This window comes from Marmota marmota, unplaced genomic scaffold (genome assembly GCF_001458135.2).
Source record: "Marmota marmota marmota unplaced genomic scaffold, marMar, whole genome shotgun sequence".
In the NCBI taxonomy this organism is placed as follows: Eukaryota; Metazoa; Chordata; class Mammalia; order Rodentia; family Sciuridae; genus Marmota; species Marmota marmota.
The window spans coordinates 19,049,104-19,075,365 of record NW_026000242.1 but is presented as its reverse complement, the minus strand read 5'-3'; the positions used below and the strand labels follow the sequence as shown (position 1 = coordinate 19,075,365).

Sequence of the window (26,262 nt, the reverse complement as noted above, 5' to 3'; positions counted from 1 at the left end):
TTTGTCTCATGTGCCAGGACAGTAGGTGGGGAAGGCTGGGGAAGGCGGAGTTGTGACCCTGGTGCTCCTGCCATTGTTACATTTATTCCCAACTCTGGCTATGGCTGTCATATCTTTTCCTGACCTCTACCTGATGAATACTCTATTAGGAGAGTCTGAGAGGAGCCTAAGAATGTGCCATTATATTCATGGTGCTCTGCAATGCCTCTCAAGGATATGCTTTCTCTGCCTTCCTATTTTGATCCTAATCCATACCATTTTATGAAAGTAAGTTTGCTTCTTGGCTATAACCTCAAAGTGTCAGACATTAATTGTCCTCTAGTAGTCTCAAAAGTGAGGTTCTTATACATTATAACCCATCAGTGAAAGCAGGGAAAATAGTAGAAAGTCTATTTGCATTTATTTTAATTGACCCATTTATAATTTCCATTATTTTATATCCTACGTTATATAATACTACATATAATTCACAAACATACATACCTTGATTGTGATAAAAACTATTTTTAACTAATAAGGTTCATCATTAAAAAAGATGGAAGGTCATTTGAAAAAACTCCATCCAATGCCCTGGCCTCAGGATTGAAGACCCCTGCCCAAATCCTAGTTCTTTCAGGAAACTCCTAGACATCAGCTATTAGTCATCTAGAGGAGTACCCTAGGTTTTCAAGCCTCATGACTTCACGGTTACACTGTATAGTCCCCTAAGGACTACGGACATCCACTTTAAGTACTGGATCTGCTCATCTCTGTAATTTGCTTGGAGGCCTTGTTGGAAAAACTAATAAGGGAAAAAAATCTTTGAGGAAAGTGGCCTAGGGAATGAGGCTCTCTCTGTGTTCCATCTAACAATCATCCACAATAGTGATACCATACCATAATTTATTATTATGATTTATGATATTCTTTTTTGGAGGGGTTCTAGGGATTGGACCCAAAGGCACTTTATCATAGAGCTACATTCCCAGCCTTTTTTTTCAAGCTTCTTAAAATTTTGGGCCAGGGTATAGCTAAACTACTAAGGCTGACCTTGAACTTGCAATTCTTCTGCCTCAGCCTCCTGAATTGCTGGGATTACAGGCATGCACTCCTGCATGCAGCCATGTTTTATGATATTCCTGATGTCAGTCTAGAGTTTGGTGACACACAATATCAGCAATACTAACCTGACTTAATATACAACTCTTTCATTTTAAATTGTGGTGAATGGATTCTCTTTTGATGTATTCTCTCTGCTCAATAATTATGTAAGCACCTTATGAATAGAGACTTTGTTGTCTACTTTTTCTTTAACATCCAAGAACACCATATAGACTGCTATTGTTAAATATGACCTTCCATAACTTGTTGAAATAATGCACTAATTCAACTCTTAAAGGATACTTCCTGGTTTTAAAACAAGATTGGCAACCAAATCTTGCTACTAACTATCCAGGACATCTAGGAAGGCAAGGTTGAAGGGAGCAGAGATGGCTCTCAAAAACCAACAGCATCCAGTCCAAGTCAGCAAGGAGGTAAGTACTAATCTATACACCTTCTTTGAGATTTATAAATGTCACTCTCCAGGTTACTTTTTACTTTTCCAGGTTATTAATTATCACTTTATACTCACGTGAGAAAAAAAATAACTTTGGTAGAGGGCTTTTCTACTTATAAGACAAATTCAAATTTTTCATTGAGTCTACATCCAAGTCCCATGGACGAGATTATTGTAATCATCACCATTTCATAGAAGAGCATAATGAGGCTAAAACAAATTGATGCTTTGTCCACAGACATTTAAGTAAGTAGTGACAAATGCAGGGAACTAAAACTCCACTCTTCTGACTTCAAAGCTCAATAGCTGTTCATACCACAGACCTATATATTTTATCCAATTCTCCTGTAAGTGCCTGGGATAGAGTAAGGACTGTCTTTTCAGAACTGCAGATACAGAAAACTGTCATTTTATACAAAGATAGGTTAACATATCATAATTATCAATTTTTACTAGTTTTGAAAGATACCTGCATTTTGTCAACCATTTTTGGTCACAAGAGCAGACAACAGCAGAGTGGGCATTTTCTTCTTAATTATTTATTTATTTTTGAGTGGGTATTTTCAAAAAATGAATCTCTTAGTATTCTTGTTAGGAAGTGGTTAGCTTAAAGCTTATGATATTAAAAGTACAGAAAGAAATACTTTTTTTCTAATTGAAATATCTTGTATCTAGGATGAACCTAGTTATTCTAGATAAAGATTTTAACACCATAAATGAATGACTTACCTAGATCTTTAATAAGGAGGATAGAGACCTGAGATTAAATGCTAAATTAATTTGTTACATATCTACCACTCCAAACACAAATTCTACCTCATACTTGATTTTGTTATTGTTGGCTTGCTGCAAGTTTAGTAGCTGATGATCCTGCTTCATTTACACTTCGTATTAAAAAATGGTCTCAGAGCCCAATTTTAACATCAGATCTCTTGACTTTAGTAGGACTTCACTTTTTGAAGTCAATCTAATGCTACTCTATTTCATGCAGTGTAAACAGTAATTTACAATTATCTTGAGAACACTGGGTCCAGTGTTTCTTAACCACAGGCATGCAGGCCTCACCACGACTCTACATTCTAGATGAAAACATTGCAGTAAGTGCATGAAATAAAACCAAGTCTTTGTTTAAACTTAATAATGTTTCAAGTTGTTTTGAAGTTCAAACAATGCAGAAAAATAAAAAGGACTCAAAAAGAGTTTTGTTATGGTTGCCTGGGACATTTTGTTCCATTTCACTTAAAGTTTGTAAAGAAAAAAAATCAATGATGCTATATTTTTTCTCCTCGATATCATAAATCGGGGCTTTGCTTTTGAATGCTGTGGTACATGTTTACTCTGATTAGTTCTCTCCCTCAGCGGGCCTCCAAAGAGAGATTTCAGTGAATAAGCAGCACTGAAATATTTTACCAATATAAAGTGAACAAAAGCACATCAGTAGTTAAGCACATGTTAGGAGAAGAACTAAGTTACAAAGAATATCACTAAGTGAAATGGAAATGACAATGGAACAGAGAATGAGTGTGAGGGTTCCACAGAAGAGAAGCCCACAGAGAAGTGCAAGCTCCTAAAAGATTCTAATAACAAAAAGGAAAATGCTCCAGACCCGTCATCACTTAGAGGGTCTGAAAATTCTCCTTATATTGAGGATGCTAACTTTAATTTTTCTGAGAAAAATAGAAGGTAAATTGATTTATGTTTTACCTGTTATCTTATAAAATAAAGCTTTTCTTTGTCAGACTTTGTTTTCCACTTTCGTGGTTGTAATGCAATTAAATTCTATAGACAGATGGGTGTTAGCCATGCTAATTACCACAACAATCAATTAACTTGGATGCTCTTTGGAATAGAGAAAGCCTTATAAATGAACATCTGAAAATTCTGTCTTTTATAAGATCATTGTAGAAATATCATTTATCATGCATATAATTCATAAAAAATCCAAAGGACCATCATGTTGAGATACAATGGAATTTTTATTCATTTAAGGCTTTTGAATAACCTGCTAGAGAACTAATATAAAGCTATTATACAAAAACAGACCCAATAGATCACCATACATGAAGTGATTTGCCATATAACTACATTTTGAAGTATCTCTGGCTAGTGGCTGGAGGCATCAGACTCTTCCTGTTAGGGTAGACTTCATTCAATTACTACATCTCCTAAGGATAGGACTCTCATATTTCAGAAGTGAAAACGTATGGATTGTATGAAAACGGGTTACTTCAAGTCAGTTTTGTACTATGTCATTGATAAGAGTGTAGCACAATTAACACTTTTAAAATTAAAAGTAAGGGTTCTAGTAATCATTACATTCACATTAAAAGCACCCACCAAGACTTTGCAAATTCCCGATGAAGGCTCTACCTATTTTGCAATAAAATTATCTCCATAATATAGGCGATATCAGAGGCTAATCCTGCTGGGCAATATAGGTCAAAGTCTGGAAGGGATCTTCATTAATTCTAAAGCAGGTGAAGGTGAACTGAGGTCAAGACCTATTCAGATTTCAGTTCAATATGTTGCACAGGCTTTTTCTCATAAAATGTAAAGACTACCTTTTAGCCCAACCAACAGAAAGAAACTTTTGTCTGTGTGGGTGAATGTTGGCATGAAAGGGACTTTTTTTTTTTTTTTTGAGAAGTCTGACAATTATTCCTCCCATATACATATCCTGCCGTCTTAATGCATCCAGGTAGGTATAGCATCTACTAGGAAAAACATGAGCAAGAAAGTATACACTCCAGTGAGGAGAAGGAGAAAGTGATACAATACATCAAGGAGAGCATTCCTCCTGGGAACCCAGGTAGGTACAACTTAACCATGGCTATGATGGAGTCATTCTTCCAGGCCCACTTCAGTGACACTTCCTCTGGAAGGATTTCAGATTTTTACTTGCTGAAAGCAATTAAAACATTTAATTTACACATCTATCATGACTTGTTAATTTCTGTTACATAAAATAATTCAAGGTGCATAGTTTTATATTCCTTGGTAGATTACCTGTTCTATAAAGGGGGAAACTCATTCCTATTCATTCTTCTGTCCTCAAAACCCCAGATGCATGCCTTATTCATGGGAAGTGGTCATCAAATATTTACCATGAGAAATTATTAACGTTTTTCTGAACTCATCTCTAAATGGTGGAAAACAACCAGTTTATACATACTAAGCACATCTATAATTTACTCATTACATGTATTTCTGGGTAGTTAATGGGACCAAGCCAAGATGCTTCCAAATAATGATGCTGTCTTCTACTTGTTTTCTACTGGGACAGACTATTTGGGAAAGACAATGAACACACACACACACAAATAGAACTAAATAGAAAACAAAAACAAATAGTAGTTTTGAAGCCTAGCCACTTCCTCTTACAGCAGTGAGAAAGGACTCATTGTAGGTAGATGAACAATTTTAGTTATGGGTAGACTCTGGTCCAGGGTGTAGGTCTGTGGTTATTTTTATATTCATTCAAACATGAGCATACATTATGATCAAGATCCACGTCAGGAACTTCAGAGGTTTCAAGTTTGAGTAAGACGAGATATACGCATCAAAAAGAAAAGAAAGAGGAAGAAAGGAAGGAAGGAAGGTAGAAAAAACTAAAGGAGGAAACATCTTATGAAATAGTTTTAGTGAAATATAAAGATAAAAATTTCTAAAAGCATAATAAAGATTAAATGAAGGTGCTGACTTGTAAACCTCTTCACATTGTCCTCTCACCGATGTTTTAGCCTTATGTATACTACTGGTTGAAGATTAAAGAACATGCTCAAATACACATATTCCCTATTAACTATCTTAGAAGAGACAGGCACTTAGGAGGTTCTCAAAAGGTAATATTTTGCTCATTGAATATTAATACCACATGAGAGGGAGCTAGCTCATTTCCACATCTTCAGGATAACATATAATAACCTAAATGCAAAGGCAAATTCATGTAGATACTAGCATTAATATACTGATAAACAAAATCTTCGACGAAGTTATTACAGTGTATCTGAATTTACAAATATAGACCATGTTGTTATTTCTAAACTATAGTGACAGTGATTTTTAAATGAGATGATTACATATCATTACAAAGCATAAACAAACAATGGTTCTAATGATTTTTCTCAAGCACAGCTAAATTCAAAACTTCAGGCCCTATTATCACTATTACTATTTTTGTATTACATGGTTATTTTTCACAGAGTCATCATAGAAATATGTGAACATTCCTTTTCTAAGGTATATTGAAAGTCAAGAAACAAAATGTCAATCCACTAAGTCATAAACCCTTATTATACTGCTTTTAATTTGTTTATTAAATTTATATAATCTGTAAATGCTTACCACACAAATTAGAAATATTCTTCAAGTCTTTAAGGCATAAGCCCTAGAGATCAGACTGATTTTTATTCTACAATGAAGACATCAGAAGGAACCCTAAGAACAAAATCATGGCACCAAAGTTTCTTTTACACACATACATACACACACACACACACACACAGACTTAGGTACATATTTTGAAAATGCCAAAAGTTTTCAAGAGATTAAATTTATATATTATTTCTACATGCACTATGTAACTTACAATGAATCTCTTTTCATGATACATAAAACAAATAATTTATATAATGCATCAATAAAGTGTACCATGAAAATATTTCTTGCAGGAAAATGACATAACCTTTTAATTATACTTTTAATGTATTCAAAACTATGTTCTGCAACTGGTGTCCTCTGTGTTTCTCTTTTTCTGTGTTTCTGTGTACATATGTGAGTTCATCTGTGTTTATCCTCTGTTCAAGTTTTGTATTACAGTGAAGAGAAACCATTTGCTGAGCTCGTAACAGATTGACAAAACTAAATTCACAGGTCTCATGAGTTCCTTCAATCACATATGTTTATATGTTTATTTTACAGGTCTTATTATGACATTTAAACTTCAAAGACAGGTAATAGTAAGATTTTTCATGTTTTAATGTATCTATTAAATAATTAACTATCTGATGCAATAATGTTATTCATTCATGACTGTTTTACACAACTTATTGTATTATTGTAAAGCAAATGGAAGAACAGTGGAAAAATTAGTTGTTTAACCTAAGGCTACAACTTTGAAAATTCTACCTCTTTCCTAAATTGCATTGAAAATATAAAATTATAATTTTCCTGCCTTAATAAGTCTTGGTTACACTTTAAAAATAATACCATGCACATATTTAAAGGAAAGAATCCCAATAGAACAAGAGTGTGTGTGTACATATATACATGTGTGTATACATATATATAGTTTTTATTGTATTTATTTCATAATGACATTTATTCAAATACTCATTTTTTTTCATCAAAAACCCACATTTATTTTACTTTTTAAAGCAATAGGCAGTGCTTTAAACATCGACTGATTGTACTAAATGGGACCATCAATTATCTGATCTTTTTGCTGCATTAAGTTTTTAGAAAGAGGCAAATTATAAAACGTATTACTGCAGGTTTACTCCAAAAAATAACTTTAGGGTTATTTACTGAGCTAGTATAAAAATCCCTGCTGTCTCTTCTATTTTCCGCGTATTTAGGCTATACAATGAGAATTGATTTTCTGAGTGATAGCCCTGAGACCTTGCAGGAGTCTCACTTATCAAAGAAAGATTCAATTATGTTCTTATACTGCACTTGCCAAGGAAGAAAAGCCAGTGAAAATACTTAAAGAACTCCTTGAGAAAAGTTGTAATAGCCTTCAGTTACCAAGATTAATAAGCCTGGATAATTCAGAGCAACCACTCCTAAGGAGTGTGTGCAATAGGGATTTATGGTTTTACCATGTTACACAGCATTTCCTATTTAGGAGTATTTATTTATATATACTCCCAAGGATTTTCAAATTTATTACATAATCAGATGGGGTTTTTAATTAAAATGTGAGTTAAGAGAATTACACATGTGCTATCACTAATAGTGCTGAGTAAAATGAAAGAATCAAGCACTGCATAAAACAGAAATATGAAACATCCCGGGAGACTGCTTATCTTTTTAGAATCCAGCTGTTTTGCAACAGAGGTTTAAAGCCTGACTGGGTGGCTGGACCAGAGGACCTAAAGGATTCCTGCCAATCCTGACATCCTGTGATTTATGAAAAAATGTTAATTGACCAGACATTGAAGCTTTTTACTTTTCAGTGTGTGTTCTCAATAAAAGGTAAAGTATTAAAAATAACATAACAGTAAAAGGCCACCAGAAGTAAAGAGTTACAGCAAGATAATATGCACACTGCTAGGCGCAGTGGCGCATACCTGTAATCCCAGTGGTTTGGGAGGGTGAGACAGGAGGATTGCAAGTTCAAAGCCAGCCTCAGCAAAAGTGAGGCACTAAGCAACTCAATGAGACCCTGTCTCTAAGTAAAATTCAAAATAGGGCTAGGGATGTGGCTCAGTGGTCGAGTACCCCTGAGTTCAATCCCGGTAACAAAAAAAAAAGATAATATGCGCATTAAGTTTAATTATGTTTGGTATTCTGGCAATGGTAATATGGAATAAAAAGGTATTTGTTTCTTTTATGGACCCTCATTTTTTCTTTACGAAAGGAAAATTATCCTATAAAACTAATTTCACTTGTTTGAAAAAACAAAGCCCTAGTAGTAATGTATTTAACTGAAGACAAATCTGCTTGGGGAATTAAAAAGAAGAAAACTGAAACTAAGTTTTGCTAGCTTCTCTGTCTGTTCTTGAGTAGTTTGCTTGTGCTGTCTGATTGATCATATCTGCTCCCACACTCAGGAGAAATCACACTGGTCTCTGATGACCTCATCAGGATGTTAAGAACCACAGAAGAAATTGAAAAACATGATGTTACTGGGTCAAAGTTCTAATCATCTTTAAAACCAGTGTAAAATGTCTCTAAATAACTCGATATTCTACAGGGCATTATAATGTTATATTTTTTACCCTAAATTTTTTATAAAATATTCATGTTTCAAGGTGCTAACTTTCTACTAAAGCCTGTAAACAAGGCCAGCCTCTTCCTGAGCCTTGATTTCTCCACCCGCTTTCAACCCTGCATGGTTGACTCCTTGTCATCTTGCTAAGCCCTGTTCTCCCAGCAAGCCTTCCTGATAGCCCTCTGCAGCTTCCAGATATTGATTTCTCCCACACTGTGCTGGCTTCTATCATGCTATTGTTTTACCTCCCAAATGTGTGTGTGCCCTCTTCTCAAGAGCGAACTCCTTTAAGAACCAACCTAGATTTAACATTCATGTCTGTCTCCCCAGGCCCCAGCACGTGCTGCACATATCCTGGCATTTAATCGATATTTCTAATGAGAACAAATGTATGGCAACATTATGATAATTAGAGAAATAGATGAGACACAGTCTTTCATTTGAAACAAACAGATGAAAGAGAACCAATGATGATGATGATGATGATGATGATGATGATGATGATGATAATCGTCATCATCATTTTTTAGCCTGAACAATACCCTTCTCTATATAATGGTGCAGGCCTTCTGACAAAACATGAAATGAAGAAAGAGGTCCAGGCAGAGGATGTTGACTATCTTTTGGTTCATAAGTATGCATACTGGGGAAGAATGAGCTCATGTGAGAAATAATCCACAAGATATGGAGAAAATACTATACCATCTACACAGAAGGATATTATACCTTCATCCTGAGAGTCTTTACTGTGTGTGTGTGTGTGTGTGTTGTGTGTGTGTGTGTTGTGTGCGTGTGTGTGTGTTGTGTGCATGCATTTGCTTATGCTATGTGAGGGATGGAGGTGGTAGTTTTGCCTTAGGGTCAAGAGAGGTGTATCTGACCTTGAAGGAGGTATGCATTTTACTACAGAATCAATGTGAAATTAGTCATCTCAAAGTTCTCACTTGTCCCTTCAAGGGAATGGCTTACTTGTACCCAGTCTCCTATTTTGGAGACCCTCTGTTATCCACATTCTCTGTTTGACAGTTTTCCCCTCCAAAGGATAAAGATGTCCTTGTCCACTCTACTCAAGAAGCCCATTTCTTCTCCACTGCTTGGACTTCAGTTTCCTTGGGTCTTCAGGTGCTATCAACAGTTCTCTCCTTGAATGATTGAAAAAGCCTCCTAACAGGCTCTTCTGCCATGGTATATCCTCTATATGTTGCAAGAAGCCTCTTTATTTAGTTGATTAAATGAAAAAAACACAAATACCAGCCTCAATTTTTTTCCACACTTTTTCTTTCTCCCTCCCTTTCTTCCATCTCTCCTCCTCCTCCTTCTTCTAGTGGTGATTCTTGATAATTGATAATTTTTAAATTCCTTGGCTTCAATATATGACTTTATAAATTGGCTCCAATCCAATGGTCTTCTTCAGCTTCATGAGCTACCACTAAATTTCAGACCTGAATTTCTCCAATTACATTGAGCATCTCACCTTTCTTTCTAAATAACAGACATTGTCATGAAATCTTGGTGTCTTACATGCAGCTCCTTTGGTGTGGAGTGACTCACTACTTTTCACCAGGAAAATGCCCATCCTTCAACATGCAGTGTGTCTCCTCCTTGGAGGAACATCCTCCGTTCTACTGGTGGTACTAGAGTACTGAACAAGTCTTAGTAAAAGTACTTACTTCCAGGATTGTGATTTGCCGATTCACCCATCGACCCTTTTCCAGAATGTAAACTTTTCAAGAGTAGGCACCACACCTGACCTATCTGACTAAGCACATAGCACGGTTCTTGCCATGTAGGACACAAGCCCTCACTGTTTGGGGAATAAATAAAAGTACAAATAATATAATTCCATTATGAACAAAATCAACTTTAATATGCTATTCAGGAAGACTTGAAGTGATCTTTTCATATCATGCATTAAGTAGATTTTGAAGGGCTTGGGCTTGGAATCTAATGGCCTTGGGTTTCTTTGTATCTATGGAAATGGGCATTCTAAGTTCCAAGTGGCACATATAAAAGTGAGCTTGTTGCCTCAGGGCTCCATGGGGCCCAGTGGCTGGCACTGAGGCTGGGAGGCAGCCCCCAGACTGGTGAGTGGCTGTACCTCTTTGAGAGGTGAATGAGTCTGAGCAACACACCAAGTCGTGAGGAGCAGCCGTGTCATCAACAGAAACCAGCTCCAGTCAGCCAGTGAACCATCCAATGCTATCTACCCATCTGGCCTCCCTGGGCCCATGCCATGCTGATCACTGTGTACTGTGTGCGAAGGGACCTCTCTGAGGCAACCTTCTCCCTCCAGGTCAGCCCTGACTTTGAGCTTTGCAACTTTCGGGTCCTTTGTGAGCTTGAGTCTGGAGTCCCCGTCGACGAGATCCAGATTTTCCACATGGAGCGCATCTTGGCAGACGACCACTATTCCCTGGGCTCCTATGGCCTCAAAGACGGCGATGTTGTTGTTTTACTTCAAAAGGATAATGTGGGATCTCGGCCTGTAGGACGGACCCCAAACCAGCCCCGAGTAGATTTTGGTGGGACTGCAGTGCCTGGGACTTCAAACTCTAGGCAACAGCACCAACACCAACACCAACACCAGCACCAGCATCAGCACCAGCACCAGCACCAGCACCAACACCAGCATCAGAAACGTGCATCATCTGTACAGCAGTCCCATGGCTTGGCCTCTGGAGAGAAGATGACTTCTTCTCAAGGTCTGGACAGCCCCACTTTAATTCGCAGTATGCTGCTTTCGAGTCCTCATGATCTGTCCCTGCTGAAGGAACGCAACCCCACCTTGGCGGAAGCACTGCTCAGCGGAAACCTTGAGACATTTTCTCAGGTCTTGATGGAGCAGCAAAGGGAAAGATCCTTGAGAGAGCAAGAGAGACTTCGCCTCTATTCTTCTGATCCATTTGATCTGGATGCTCAAGCCAGAATAGAAGAAGAGATTCGGCAGCAGAACATCGAAGAAAACATGAATATAGCAATGGAAGAGGCCCCCGAGAGTTTCGGACAAGTGGCAATGCTCTATGTCAACTGCAAAGTGAATGGATATCCTTTGAAGGCTTTTGTTGACTCAGGAGCCCAAATGACCATCATGAGTCAAGCTTGTGCTGAGAGATGTAACATAATTAGGCTGGTGGACCAACGATGGGCTGGAGTTGCTAAGGGAGTGGGCACACAAAGGATTATTGGCCGCATTCATCTATCTCAGATTCAAATTGAAGGTGACTTCTTACAATGCTCTTTTTCCATTCTCGAGGAGCAGCCCATGGACATACTTCTAGGACTAGATATGCTCAGGAGACATCAGTGTTCCATTGATTTGAAGAAAAATGTGCTGGTGATTGGAACCACTGGCACACAGACTCACTTCCTTCCCGAGGGAGAGTTACCCCCCTGTGCTAGGCTGGTAAGTGGAACTGGGCAAGAGGAGTCTTCAAATAAGGAAGCATCAGATAAAATGAAACGTTCAGTCATGGATTCAGGACGCAAAAAGCATTGAAGCAGGTTATAAATATGCTACCATCTTAAGGGAGCCTCAGGTCCTGGGAGATTATAAACATGAGCTCACTGGCAATGCAGTCATTAAAAACATCAGTAACAACTAAACCTGGCCTCAGACTAAGTTTTCAGATGGGTAAATGTAAATCATAGCTTGATCCTGCCCCCCTCTTCATTTCCCTTACTCAGAATCAATGAACCTCGTCCTGGAAAAGCCCTGGAGGTTCCTGGTGGTTTCAGATGATCCATGAAAAGGAAAACCAGCCTCTTCTGTCAAATATAGTGTGGCCTGTCCAAACAAACTGCTATTTTGCAGAAGTCTCTAAAAAAGTCACTATTATGCATTTACACAAAACTATTTCATATCGGCACTAGTCATTATTTTATATTCAGAGAAATATGTCTATTTTAACAGATCTTGTTTGGGAAAGGTATGAGAAATGGTAGAAATTATGCTCTTGAGTTGCTTAATATTGATAAATGTCTGTTTCGGGCAGCAGGAAGGCCAATTAACTTACAATTTATATCTTCCCTTCCTCTGGATTGCCCTGGAGTCATGCTTACTACAATCCACCCCTAAAGGCTATTTTTGACACACTTAAAAGCGAAGTTTTCTGATATCCTAAAATAATTTTCTTTTTCCTGCACTCAAGGAAAATGCAGTTGTAAAACAATTAATGAATTATTATTTTTAATTATGGTATTTCTTGGTAGCTTAGTGGTTGCATAGTGGTTAAAGTGAGAGATAGGGCCAGGAAAGGTCTAGAGTCCTAATACTTACTTCAATATTTCAACTAGATCATCTAGTTTAAAATCTGGTTCATACAAAGGGTTTCAGTGTTAAAATAACATTTTGAAGATTTCTGAGTAAGAAGACCTCTAAGGCCTCATTCAGTTCTATGATCCATTCTGAAAAACCTACTATACATTGATCCTATTGATACTGGAAATTATAATATTATAGACTAAGTTGTGATCCTTGGCTAAAATACCTGAAGGAAAGGTTCAGTTGCCTGTGTGGCCATCAGATACAGGGGAAAATATTTGTGGACAATTATTTATCATTAGAAAAACAGATTCAAAGTCAAGAGCTTACGTTCTGATCCTAGCTCTTTATTACTTATACAATCACCTATTTAACTCAATTCCTCATCTATGAATTGGTTAAGAGTGTGCAGATACTTTTCAAGTGTTAAAACTGCATTATGATCTAGGGTGTTCTTTGAGTTATTTGACTTTCCCAAGAAGATGTAAAACTACTTGAAGCAATCCCTAAAGGGCATAGAAAAAAAATCCTCTCCTATAATCACCATAACCCCTTTTTGATTTAATTCTTGGGGATACTGTCATCTTCCTTTAGAATTAGCACTTTCCTTCCAGAAGCCCCTGGTTCCCCCTGTCCCCTACTTTCTTCCTTGGAGGTGTTCCCATGCATACAACCTTCAATCCTGTCTACACTTGCTTCAAAACTCACACCAGCAGAACTGCTAAAAATGACCAGATGGACAGACTTCTTGTGTACTTATGTTTGTAATTAAGCACTCAAAACAAATGAAATTAACAAATGGAAGATGCTCAGAGGAACATCAGGGGTAAGCAAAGTGGTTATAAGTTTATGAAAATCTGACCTGAAAAAATCAGGGATTCTTTTTTTTTAATTTTTTTTTTTTAGTTGAACACAATACCTTTCTTTTATTTATATTTATGTGGTGCTGAGGATCGAACCTAGTGCCTCACATGATCTAGGCGAGCACTCTACCACTGAGCCACAACACCAGTCCCAAGGATTCTTTTATAGATGAAAACATGCAAAATCTTTAGCCTTTCCTTTTGGATTTTAATTTTTTGTTCCACTTGTGCAAAACATACCTGATTTGCATATGTTACAACATCAAATAAAAGATTAGTATATGGCCTATCAGGATGTGTGGCCTATAAAAGCCAGTCTAATAGTCACAAAATCCTTAAGGTAAAAGACAGTTTAGATGATATGCAGTCTGACCACATGCTGCGGGTCATCTCAGAGAAACATCATTCTGAGGTAGTTATAATGATTCAGGACAAGTGTCAAGTTTAATTCTGTCCAGTTTTGAGCTGAATTCTATTATCTCATAACTTTCAATAAATTGATATTCATTCTTCCTTCCGCCAAGAATACATTTAATCTTTCTGGCATGAGGCAACCTTTTCCATGTACGAAATTAGTATTATCCTACATAGGATTTTTTGTATGCTTTCTCCAGATTCTTTAACTGCTCTTCATAGAAAAAGTTTCTTCTCTTCAAAAATCTCTTGGTCCTTCTATTTCACTTTTTAAAATATTACTTGAGTGAACAGATGATTAAATTAAAAACACTTTTATTGAATTGAAAAGCAAGGACCTCAAAGAAAAAAATCGATAAACAGTGAATTAATTAGCAATGCTTTTAAAAAATCATTCTCTTATGAAATCATTCTCTTACAAATGAGAAAGTATTCTAAAAATTTGTTTCTTGAATTTAAAATCTTAATGCATTTCTATGCACATTTGAAAGGGTCTTAATCAAATAAATTTTAAATGTATTAGGTTTGATAAAAGATGGAAGCTTTTGCTTGCATTCTACATAAAATAGGTACTCTGCAAGTACTTTATATGTATTACTATTAATCTTCAGGATAAACCCCCAAAATAGTTACCATTAACTCCATTTTGTGGATGGGGAATTCCATGCTCAAAATTGTTCAAAACATTCAAATGCCCAAAAATCTGTTTTATAAACATTTCTTTTACAACAGCCTAAATTTTGCATTGCTACTCAATTAAACACACACACACACACACACACACACACTCATATATTTATTCATTTTGCAGGGGAGGGCCGGTGATTGAACTCAGGGGCACTCGACCATTGAGTCACATCCCCAGCCCTATTTTATTTCATTTAGAGACAGGGTCTCACTGAGTTGCTTAGTGCCTCACTGTTGATAAGGCTGGCTTCTAACTCATGATCCTCCTGCCTCTGCCTCCCAAGCCGCTGGGATTACAGGCATGCATCACTGCACCTGGCTATTTCATACATTTATATATAAAGAACTAAAATTTTAAAAAATTCTAGAAATAATATGAAATGTTTTATCCTTTCCTAATCTCTTTACTTAAAAAATTATATCCTACCAAGATATCTGCAGCACAATTTATAAAACACTGACTGACCTACTACATTGCCCAATTCAATCTTTCTGATTTTAAATTCTAAATTCTTTCCACTAGGTAAATTTTTTACTTCAGTCTTATTATATATAAAAGGTAAAAATTTCTTATGAAATCTAATTTTGTGGAAACCAGTAAGCTACTAGCAATAAAAATGACAATGGAGTAGCAGTCAGAATAAATTCCACATTTATTGAATACTCATGAAATAAGCCCTGTGATATGATTTTATAAATATGGAAGCACAGGAAGTTACAGGTTTAGACCTCAAGGCAATTATAACCTAGTGAGAATAGGAGATAGACTTGTAACCAACAGAACAAAAGGCATGGGCATGAAATTATTCATACATTGGTACAAAAATAATAATTTTATTTTAGGGTTATTTTTAAAATAAGCAAGCCAGTAAATGCGCTTCCAACATGTGTAAAATGTACATCACTGACACTAAAAGAAAACTTATTCTCCTCTTAAAATTTTAGGCTGCTAAAATACAACTTGTAAATATCTACTACTGGAAATTTACTACCCAGAAAAACAAACAAATTGTCATTTTCTTTCTTCTTCTTAGAAGTTATGGTAAAGTTGGTCATATGATGAAATAGATCTACCTTTTTAAAATAACAAGCTACTTTTAAAAAAATCAATTGAAACATTGGTTTCACTTAATGCCCATTTAATCACCTATTTTTACCCAAAAGAAAAATCATTTTTGGGATAAGCATGTGTGTCAATACTACAGCAATGCTTTCTACTGCAGTTGGGTTAGAAGACTCGTGTTATTAAAATTAAGTAGAACATATAATCTTAATCTCCTTCTTAAAATATCAGGTCATAAAAGTTCTTGTTTCTAAGTGTAATTCACTCCCCAAAGAGAAAACAAATGGATGATTGCATGTATAAATTCATCTTCATCATGGGTACAAAACCTTGCCCTTTTAGTTAAGAGAATATTGTATTTCCTTTGGAATGTCAATTGTAAGAAGGTCATTTGCTGACATCAACATTCCATAAAGAAACCTTTGAGTAAATGATTAGAGTGCTCTGGGATTCGCACCAGGAGACTGTTGGTGAAGATATTAATCAATGCTAACATTCATAGTTATGCTTTGAAGTTAGCAAGAGCCTGAAAAACCAAGGAAGAGGCACGAAGTTAAATATGGGTAAAGGAATAAAAAAGAAAGGAAAAAGAAAAAGGGAGAAAAATTGTGGTTGATTTTAATGGGTTCTTAGTTTTAATACTGTTTTATATGGGGTGTGGGCCAAGGGTAAAAACCACAGGTCATCAACCATGGGTCAACTATCATTCCACCACACTTTATTATTTTATCCCACAATAGAAAACTGTATAAAAACAAAAATATTTTCATTATTTTTATACTAGAGTCTGAGTCAACCTTACTTTTGAACCCCAGCTTGTTTCTACGCCTGGGACCACCTGTTAGAATCTCAGAATTTCTAAGACTCTCTTTAACAGGGAAAAGGAGAAGAGCCTTTCTGTGCATTCCTTGTGTTCCTCACAGGATCCATTCCTTGGGCTGCAGAGGTGGGTACTCCTGGGATGGCTTTGTCTCATAGTGCGGCAGTAAATGTGTTCCAGTGACTATTTCCCTTCTTCCATCCTTGCTTCTTTCATTTTTTTCTTTTTCTTTTTCATAAAGATGTTTATGAATCCAGTTTTTCTATATTTCTAACTAGTAAATCTTATTTTAAGAACATCCTCAAGAAAAAAATCACAAGGTAATTTCCTCCTACATTAAGGTCCATAGAGACAATGTGGCTATGCTTCAGGTGAAGGTGAATGGTACATTTTTCTACTGTTAATTGATGTATTGATGCTGCATCCAAATAAAATAGACAACAAGTACCAATGTGGGCACATTCCAGCTGAATAATCACTTAACCCCATCAAATTTTTCCCATACAACATCAATCACCATCCTGAAATCCCTATCAGAGCTAAACTACAGGTATGAAAGGTACCATTTTTGGTACTGGGCTTTCTCAATAAAGCAACCAATTTCTGGTATCAACTGGTACTTTGAGCTATAACCAGGTATATCAGAGAACTTATCATTTCATCAAAACTTGACCTGATTTTTATATAAAAAACATGCAACTAAATCACACAGCGATAGTAGGATCATCTTCATAAAATTGGAATATGTTCTAGTTTAACAATATATTTACATGTATAGATTTGAATATAAGTAATCTTTTAAAAACTCTTGAAAATCCCTTTAATAAAGTTGTCAAATATTCTTATTGTATAATATCAGTCACCATTCTGAAATTGTAGTCTATCAGAACTTTATTACAAGGATCCCTTGGGATAAAGAGGAAAATCAAAATTATATCAATTCACATAGTTTCCCTTCAAACTCAACATATGTCTAGGAATGACATGTCTAAAGTTGTCAAATATTCTCTCTAAGGGTGATTTAACTAATGTTTACAGGGGCCAACTTTTCCCAGTTTGCCTGGGACTATCTGGTTTAAAACAGATATTCCTGTTTTCTGGTAAATCCCTCAGTCCTGGGCAAAACAGAATGGTTGCCTACTCTACAAATTTTGGAAACAAATTTTAATTTAGATGCTCACAAGCATGCTATGTACCTCTAAAACAGGAAGCAAATTTAATAGGCCTGAATGATCAATGATTCACATGATTGGTATATATCCAAATATTGAAAGTAGAATGTCCTAATGATGTATTTGTATAGAAGAGAGAACCTTATTTAAACTCATTCATCACTCATTTCTAGACTGGAAAGTTAATCATTTTAAACATTATAAGGGGAAAACATTTTAAAGGAAATACTGAAAAAAATTAATCAAAGTACTGTATAATTTTTTTTCAAGAAAGTTCACACTATAGCTGAAGCTGAAGAATCTAATTTTGAAAGCTTCTTGGAAATGGCATATATTTATTTATTCAACTAAAAATGATAAGAGTAGAAAATGAACATCAGAAAGTGGGGACAGAATATACTAAAAATAAACACAGTATTTAAATAATCTATGAACTTGGATTATCCTGGAAAAGCACTGATAGAATTATTTGATATGCCCCAATGGATAGGGATAGACTGAATTTGTCTCAAACCTGTTGTCCTAGGAATTTCCAAGGAATTTGTCCTAGGTTTTGGGTTTTTCAAGGAAATATCTGAACAACAGAATACAAATTTCAGAAAAAAAAAGTGAGCAGGTTTTTGATAAACAGATGTACTTACGGACAACACATGATGCTTAGAAGCATCAGCTTTTCTGAGTGAGGAGAAGCACAGAGGCTGATGATTCTACAGATCTGTCAGGAGTCTAGGAAGTGTGAGCAGGGAGGGGAAATTGTAAACAGATTGTCACGTTGCCATGGAAGCAGGGGTCCAAGAGCATCCTAAGGAAAAACAAGTCAGCCAACAACATCCAGTTTGCCAAACAATATAAGAAAAGCAAAATGGCAAAGTTAGACCTGTACTCTGCCACTGGAAGGGCAACAAACCAGGGAGAAGGGGTAGTTCTCAGGGAATTGGAGAAGAGTGGCACAGAGAAGCAGAAGACATCATGGGAACATCTTTTGTTACTATAGTTGAGCCAGGTCTACAATTAAGTTTAATAACTTTATTGGTAGTCTACCTCATCAAGAGTTTAGAATTAAACGGTATTAAGAAAAACTTACATAAATATTCTGGAGCCAGGGCTATAGGCTTTATTTGATCAGAAATAACTGCATAAATTAAAACAACAGATGAGCAGTTAGGGTGAAACAGAAACAAAGATATTCTCTGTTCAAACACTGCCAACTACCATCACTTAGACTCCCAAAGCAATAATTGACAGAAAACAATCTCACTGACGATGCCATAGCTATAGGAGTTTAGGTCCCCATATGGCAAGGTCCGTGCTGTCAAAGTCTCACCACATGACCACTCCTAAGTGTCTGGTCTGAAAATGTCTTCAGGAGCACAAGAAACCAAAGCAGTGCATGCTCTATTTTAGTGAAGTGTTCAATAACAAATCTGTTCAAACTTTATGTATGAAAATTATAAAAACTATTCTCAGTGATTTGGCAAAAATTCCAAGTAAGAATTATGAGAATGTATTTTTGAATTTTCCATGTGAAAACTTTCAAAACCTATTTCATATTATGAAGAAGTGCGTGCTATAAAGGTACATGTTGAAATTCCAAATTTCTGTTACATTATAACTTTCAATAGTTTTGTGAAGGTGTAAAAACTTGGCAGTAACAAAATGGGTGTATTAAAGTCGGTTCTGAGAATAAGTTCTTCATTTATTCATTCTTCAGTGGACATGACAGAATGGGTCAAGGTGACTGAAACAGACTAAATGTATTATGTTCATTCATAGATGGCCAAATCATTAGAGTCCTTAGCAAAGGGTAAATATGTTATATATATTTGATAGTAAATGAGAAGCCATTGCTACCAAAATACAAGTGAATAATCTAGTAAACATTTTTGAGAGGACCACTGAGACTCCTGTACTCTCTATATACCACCTCATCACTACAAGCTGAAAGGAATTATCTTGTGGGGACATTTTCTATATTATAGTTTTCTGTATTGTGGTAACTTTACTTGATCCTCTAAAAAAGCACAGATATTCAAAAACCCTATTGTTTTTTTTTAAGAGAGAGAGAGAGAGAGAGAATTTTAATATTTATTTTTTGGTTATCTGCAGACACAACATCTTTGTTTGTATGTGGTGCTGAGGATCGAACGCGGGCTGCACGCATGCCAGGTGAGTGCGCTACCGCTTGAGCCACATCCCCAGCTCCTCAAAAACCCTATTCTTAGGAGATCATGACTTCAGGTAGCTGGTAATATTGTGGACTCAGATAAATATGATCTAATGAGTATAAATGAACATTCAATTACAAACAGAAAATATTCAAACATTTAATTTCCTAAGAACACTTAAATGACCATAAAAGTAAACAGATAAAGCTAAATATTACAATCACAATTCTAATTCTGCCATTCATTCTTCTGCTCTCTTCTTCCATTTATAGCAAAGTGAGTTCTTTGAACTTGCCCCTGTTCTGTGTCCTAATTCACCTGAAACATTCTGCACCTTTCTGTTCCTTCCATGGTGTCCATATGAGTGGAAAGGGATTTACACAAACCAAAATAACTGGAAAGTTACCAAACCCTAGATAACTAGAGTAGATCTGGATGTTTTACTTTACAAGTATTCTAAGTCACTTCTGGTCGACAAATAAATCTTTATCACTCCCAAAGCTACCTTATTTTCAGGACACAACACACTTTGAGAATACACTAAGACATCAGTCCAATCAGTGGCAAGTCACACATTTGCTCACTTTTTAACTAGATACTGAGTTACACTGCATAAGGCACTGCTGCAGGGATTGCAAAAACAGCACTGCTCAAGGATGACAAAGAAGTCATCCTCCCAAAGTTTATTTCCCAATGAAAGTTTCAAAATATTTAAAAGTAATAATGATAATACCTACCACTCATGTAGCACTTAGCAGGTGAGTTGTTTATTCTAAGCATGTTATACATTTTAACTCATATCTATAACAACGTAAGTGTTAAAGGGCATCTTCATTTTAAAGATGAGGGCACTGAACAACGGAGGTTAAGTGACATGTCCCAGGTCACACAACTAGTAAGTGGCTGCGTTCTGGAATTTGGCATCTAGCATCTAGGTGCTTTATCACTCTATTATATTACCTCTCAATGAGAGTACGTAAATCAATGTTTAATGCGAAGTACAGATATGTTCTAAGGTTAATAGTAAAGCAATATAATGTAAAATAAAGTGACAGAAACAGGAAAAATACCAATCAGATAAGAGAGTCAGGGAAGGATGCTCTGAGAAACATGGATGATGAGAAACAGAATTCCTGGGGAGATGTAGGCCAAGAGCATTTCCTACAGAAGGAGAAACAACTGTAGCAGGAATCAGCAAGGAGTGTCAAGGAAGAGCAAGAAGGCCAGCAGTTAGGGTGAAGTAAAAGAATAATCTAGAAGATGCTTGATTACGTAAGGGCTGGCAGTCGTAAATGAGGGGTTGGATTTCATTCCAAGTGTTCTGGGAAGCTATTTGAGGGCTGTAAGAAAGGCAGAATCATTTTTTATTTCTTTTTTAAAAGCTTTCTCTGGTTGCTTGGCTAAAACTGGAAGGGCAGAGGACTGGACCCTATATCTAGTATCTGTAGGTTGTGCAGAGAAAGAGGAATGAGAAAAGGAGTCAAGAAAGAGTAACCAATGAGATAGGAGGGAATTTTAAAAGCATGCCAGAGAAGCCAAATGAAGAAAACGTTTCCCCAAGAATGTTGCGGGCACCACATCAAACAGGCTGGGACATGAGGACAGGAAAGAGCACAGGTGGCAAGCAGAGGCCACTGGGTACTTTGGCAAGAGTGGTTTGTGAGGATGGTGGGGGACCCTATGGTTCAAAGTGGGTTCAGGAGCCAACTGAGTTGTAGGAGGTGGGAGCACAAAACATTCTCTCAAGAAAGAGTTCTTTCAGGAAATCATAGACCATCATGGCAGATGAAGGGGCCAAATGGGCCATGAGAGAATTTCTGTTGAGACAAAGGTAGCTCAGTATGTAAAGATGTTAGTGGTGATGATCCGGTGGGGAGGGAGAGACTGAAGCTGCAAGAAAAACCAAAACAACTCAAGTAGCACTCCTTGCACAGGAGGGAGGAACTGCATTGCAGATAGGAATGAGAAGCCTTGGTTGCTAAGAGGAAGGCAGACAGAGCACCCGGTGCAAGTGTGGGCAGGCTGGCAGGTTTGGTAGTGTGAGGATGAGATTGTCTTCTGTCTTCACTGTACAGGAAGAAACAGGGAGTGAGGAGATGTGGGCAGTACTGGGGACTGAGGAGTAACAGAAGGTACTGAACAGCCCTTACAGAGCACAAGAAACCAAGTAGGAAACGGTAATTAAATATTAGACCAATCCTGAGGGTTCCTTTGAGATTCTAGTCCAAAATGTGTAATTGAAACTAGCTCTGCTGACAGAAGGAGCATTGGATGGGTTCTGGTACTGATTTACCACTTCCTGGACATGGGCTTTAGGCAAGACCCTGACCTCTCCAGCCTCATTTTGTTCATCAAGTAAAGTGAGAGCTGCCACACTTGAGATGCCTAGAAATGTCTGGGGAACTCTGGGCTGTCCTGGGACTGCCAGCTTTCAGTGCTCCAAATACAGAGGTTCTCGATGGCCTTTAGTGGATTGAAGAATCCTGGAGACAAATAACTACCCCTCCCAAATCTCCATGATCCCCATCCTTGTCAATAAAGACAGGGTCACAGCATCATACCAAGGGCCTCCCAACTCTTAGACACTGATTATAACCCATAGGTGCCATTTTGGGGGAAATTAGCTTATGCTCATATAAACCATGCATCCACTTAATTCACCAGTATTAATCCTCATTCTTGTCTCCCAAAGTATTTTTTAGACTAAAAAGAGGTTGTTTGTCAGACAAAATGAACAGAAGTTGAGTATACTCTTGTTATTTCCTCAGGCCTTAGAGATACTAATGAGCGGTGGTACACTCCACAGATTACAAACAATGAAAGGAAGAGCTGGCATGGGGTAATCCAGAAATAAAAACTTAGCCCTCTATTACTATGGAAATCATTGTCATTATCTATCATAATAATTAAACATAAGTGCTGCCAGCAATAACAACCGAATGTAGAAAGAAAGTTTGGGTTTCAGGTGTCACCAATATGGTGTTATCTAACATCTTACTACCATAAAATGAGAAAAATTAATCATAATTGTATTGACCACAAGGCCTCCAACATGAATTGAGAATTAGTTGACAAGGACAGGGCAATTATTAAAGGCAATATATCAAATTCGACTCAAATGATCAGTGGGGTGCAGCAAGCATTGCTGTTAGTGACCTTTCTGGTTGACACCTTCATTAATGATGTGTAAGGGGAAGCGTGTGAATAGATTTTCAAAAATGACTCTTCCCTGGAAGCTGCTCCAAGAGCGAGCTTCCAATGTCACAGTAACACTGTAAGTAGAAACAAATCTAGAGGTTCCTGGGAAGAAACAAAATTCTAGGAAGGCAACTGTATGGTGAGATAACCAGACAGACAAATGGACACAATTCTAGGTGAAAATCCTTAGTAATAAGATGGTGAGTTCTGACAAACAAAATCAGCAATTAAGCACTTCTCTAACAGTTTTATTATTGACATTTATTGGATAAAAATGCCTGCCAGATATTAGAAACTACTGTTTCATTTGTAGAATATAAACAAATATACTGGTACAAATATGTAACCAGTGTGCTTTTTTTTTTAATTTTCAGTAAAAAATTAAAAACAAAACAAAACGTTTTTCTGGTACAATTTTAAAATTGAGGTTAAATTTACCTAACATAAAATTAACCATTTACAAGTGAACAATTCTGTAGAGGTTAATATATTCATGATGTTTTGCAATTACCTCCTCTACCTAGTTTCAAAACATTTACAGGGCTCCAAAAGGAAATCCAGTGCACATCAAGCAATGGCTTCATACTCTCCTCTGCTCCTTGCCATCAACCTGCATTTTCTCTCTATGGGTTTATGTATTTTGGATATTTCCTTTCATAGGATCATATGATCTATGACTTTTTGTATTTGGCTTCTTTCACTTAACATAATGTTTTCCAGACTCAGCCCTGTCATAGCAAGCATCAGTACTTTAATCTATTTTGTGGTTAAAGCCCGTGAGCTTTTCAAATGTAATATTAATTTCAAATCATGACATGAACTGGCATTCCAGTTCTGAGTGGCAGCAACAAATAAAGTCCATAGAAATTTAGCTAAATATATCCAATGCTGACTAATAGAAATCTCAGGGAAAGAAGAGCAAAAAACACCTCATTTAATCAATTTTATAACCAGGATTTCTTCAGGAAACTGAACATGCTATTGTTGGAAAGCCCTGTTTTTAAAAGTGACATTTAGATCTTTACCAATAAGACAATAAGTAAAATACATTAGTTATTAATGAGCTGAAAGTTTTGGAATTTCCTGGCATGCTATCTATGATGTAGGAGATACTCAGTAAACGTCTGTTGAATAAGTGCACACATAAGAAAAAAAAAAAAAAACTGTAGAATTTCAGAATTGCAAGACACTGTGGGTTCTGGTGTTTGTTTATGTTCAGTTGAGGCTAATATAATGTGATTGACGCAGATGCAGGTAGTTGTTTCTGGTTTTAGTATCAATTTTATTGACTCTTGGAGTTATCATGAATTTGTTTCTAAACTGATAGCTGTTAGGTCAGTGGTGGTGACTTGGTGGTAACTTAGTGGCAACTTAGAACAAAGCAGCCTGCTCCGAAAAGAACATCAATCAGATGGCGGCAGAAATGCCTGTCAATCAGACAGATCTCCTAACTAACGCCTGTCAATCAGCAGGACCCCCTGGCCAATCCTGGAGTTCAGCCAACTCCCCTGACCAACTCCAAGGGAGCAAGGGACCCTAAAAACACCTTTTCCTGTCCCAAGCCCTTCCCTTCCTGCTTTAAGCCCCATAAAAGTCCAGTCCGGTCGAGTTTCCACGCAGTTTCTCCTCAGACCCTTCCCCTGTCCCCTCTGTGGGTCTGATCGAATTCTGCCGGGGAGTGATATCTCAATAAAGCCTGTTCAGCGGCCTTTTTAAATCTGCTTCCTTTGGTCGCTGCCTGCCTTGCCTGATCTCACAATAGCCTCTCACTCCCATCAATACCAGGGCTTGTAGGACTGGTTGCTTTTGTATGAAATGCCTTGAATAGGCTCTAGAAAAATTCAGAGAAGATCTTTCTTCTTCCTTTTCCAATTTATAGCTTCACCATAACTTTCTTGCTTCCCCGATAGCTTATCATCAGGAAGACCCTGTGGGGTCTTTAATCTAATGATAGCTAGTATGGAATGTCTATATTTTATTCAATGTCAGAAGCACAGTGAAGTCCTTTATGTGATAAAATATTAGACTGAAGTGTTACTTTTTATCCTATGGTTTATAAGTTATGCTTTTCCTATTTGGTTCATAGGCTCATGACTTAATTGAACAAATACTTTCTTATTATGAAGCCTGGAATGGTGTGCTCCCCTGAAGAATTGCAGTCTATTGAGCTGAAGTGGAGTAGCAATCTAACTTGATTTCCTAATAATACCTCTGAGGGGAAAAAACAGGCCCTTTTTATATTGCAAGAGTTTGAATACAAAGAAAGAATACTAAGAAGCTTGGAGTCCATTTGCAATGTATAAAGTTTCCTCCAAGGAGGCATTATTTTGTTCTCTTTTGTATTTTAGCAAGTTGGGCAAAGGCACTATGCAAAATAACTGAAACTCAACTCTTTTTTTGTGCCTGTCTTTTCATAGATTGGACTGCAATGCAGTGTGGTCATATTACTTACTTAATTCAAGTGAAATGGCATTAATTCCTGCAGAAATTAAGGTTTCTTAAAGAGTTTCTAGAACATAATGCTTCAGACTGATAAAACTGTCATGGTTTGAGTGTGTCCCCCAAAACTTTATGTGCTGAAATATAACTCCCACTGTGAGGCATTAAGGGGGGAATTTCAACCTGATCATGGTATTCAGAGGTGGTGCTTTTGGGAATTAGAGGAAGTCATTAGGGCAAAACCCTCATGATTGAATCTTGGTGGCTTTATAGGAAGGAGGAGAGAGACCAAAAGAGACATATGAATGTTCCCCAGCTCTTGCCATGTAATGTCCTGCTTCCATTTGGAACATTACAAACAAAAAGACCACCACCAGATGTATCCCCTTCAATCTTGCATCTTCAGAACTGAAAGACAAAATAAACTAATTTTCCTTATAACTAACTTAATTTATGGTATTGTCTCAATAGTAACCAAAAAGAGACTAATATATATACTGCTCTTATAAAAATGTGTTAAACAGCTGTAACAGGTCTAAATTAAAGATAAATTATAAATATATGTGTGTGCATATATATATGTATATATATGTGTGTGTGTGCATGTGTATATATAATATATAATATATAATATGTATATTTATGTATGTGTGTGTGTATGTGTATATATATATATATATATATATATATATATATAAATATAAATCCT

The 26,262-nt window shown here is 36.7% G+C and overlaps 2 protein-coding genes across 6 annotated transcripts in view; one reads left to right on the top strand and one right to left on the bottom strand.

Moving 5' to 3' along the window:
• Pdgfd (platelet derived growth factor D) overlaps positions 1-26,262 on the bottom strand; it is a 231,506-nt gene that overhangs the window by 107,095 nt on the left and 98,149 nt on the right. The window lies entirely within an intron of this gene.
• Ddi1 (DNA damage inducible 1 homolog 1) lies at positions 10,150-13,411 on the top strand. The gene has a single exon (XM_015489935.2). The coding sequence runs from the start codon at positions 10,705-10,707 to the stop codon at positions 11,965-11,967; it is 1,263 nt and encodes a 420-aa protein (XP_015345421.1). The 5' UTR covers positions 10,150-10,704; the 3' UTR covers positions 11,968-13,411.

What these genes read in the sequence shown, in the direction of transcription:
- Ddi1 (XM_015489935.2), top strand. Translation starts at nt 10,705, where the DNA reads ATGCTGATCACTGTGTACTGTGTGCGAAGGGACCTCTCTGAGGCAACC.